At 69.1% G+C, this 207-nt stretch overlaps 1 protein-coding gene across 1 annotated transcript in view; it reads right to left on the reverse strand.

The window, feature by feature from the left end:
- The window catches only part of LOC119590862 (ARF GTPase-activating protein GIT2-like), a gene marked incomplete at its 3' end in the record, with an annotated part of 6,035 nt that extends 5,834 nt beyond the window's left edge, over positions 1–201 (reverse strand). Inside the window, 1 exon segment of the mRNA XM_037939620.1 lies at positions 3–201. Within this exon segment, the coding sequence (XP_037795548.1) occupies positions 3–75 (73 nt within the window).
- Positions 202–207: the final 6 nt, after the last annotated feature.

Consider the following 207-nt stretch of genomic DNA (forward strand, 5'->3'; position numbering starts at 1 on the left):
TGTGGCCCCGCAGTCGGCGCACACGTCCTGCAGCGTCCTGGGCTTGGTCCTCGCCCCTCCCCCTACGCGAGACATCTTGCTCGAGGCCGCATCCTACTCGGCGGCGTCCACCTCGCCCTCCTCGCCCTCTCGCCGGGCCATCTCGCTGCGATTCCGGCCGCCGTTCACGCGAATCTTCGGGGGCTTGGAAAGGGGTGAGGTTGTTGG

This window comes from Penaeus monodon, chromosome 27 (assembly GCF_015228065.2).
Source record: "Penaeus monodon isolate SGIC_2016 chromosome 27, NSTDA_Pmon_1, whole genome shotgun sequence".
NCBI lineage: Eukaryota > Metazoa > Arthropoda > Malacostraca > Decapoda > Penaeidae > Penaeus > Penaeus monodon.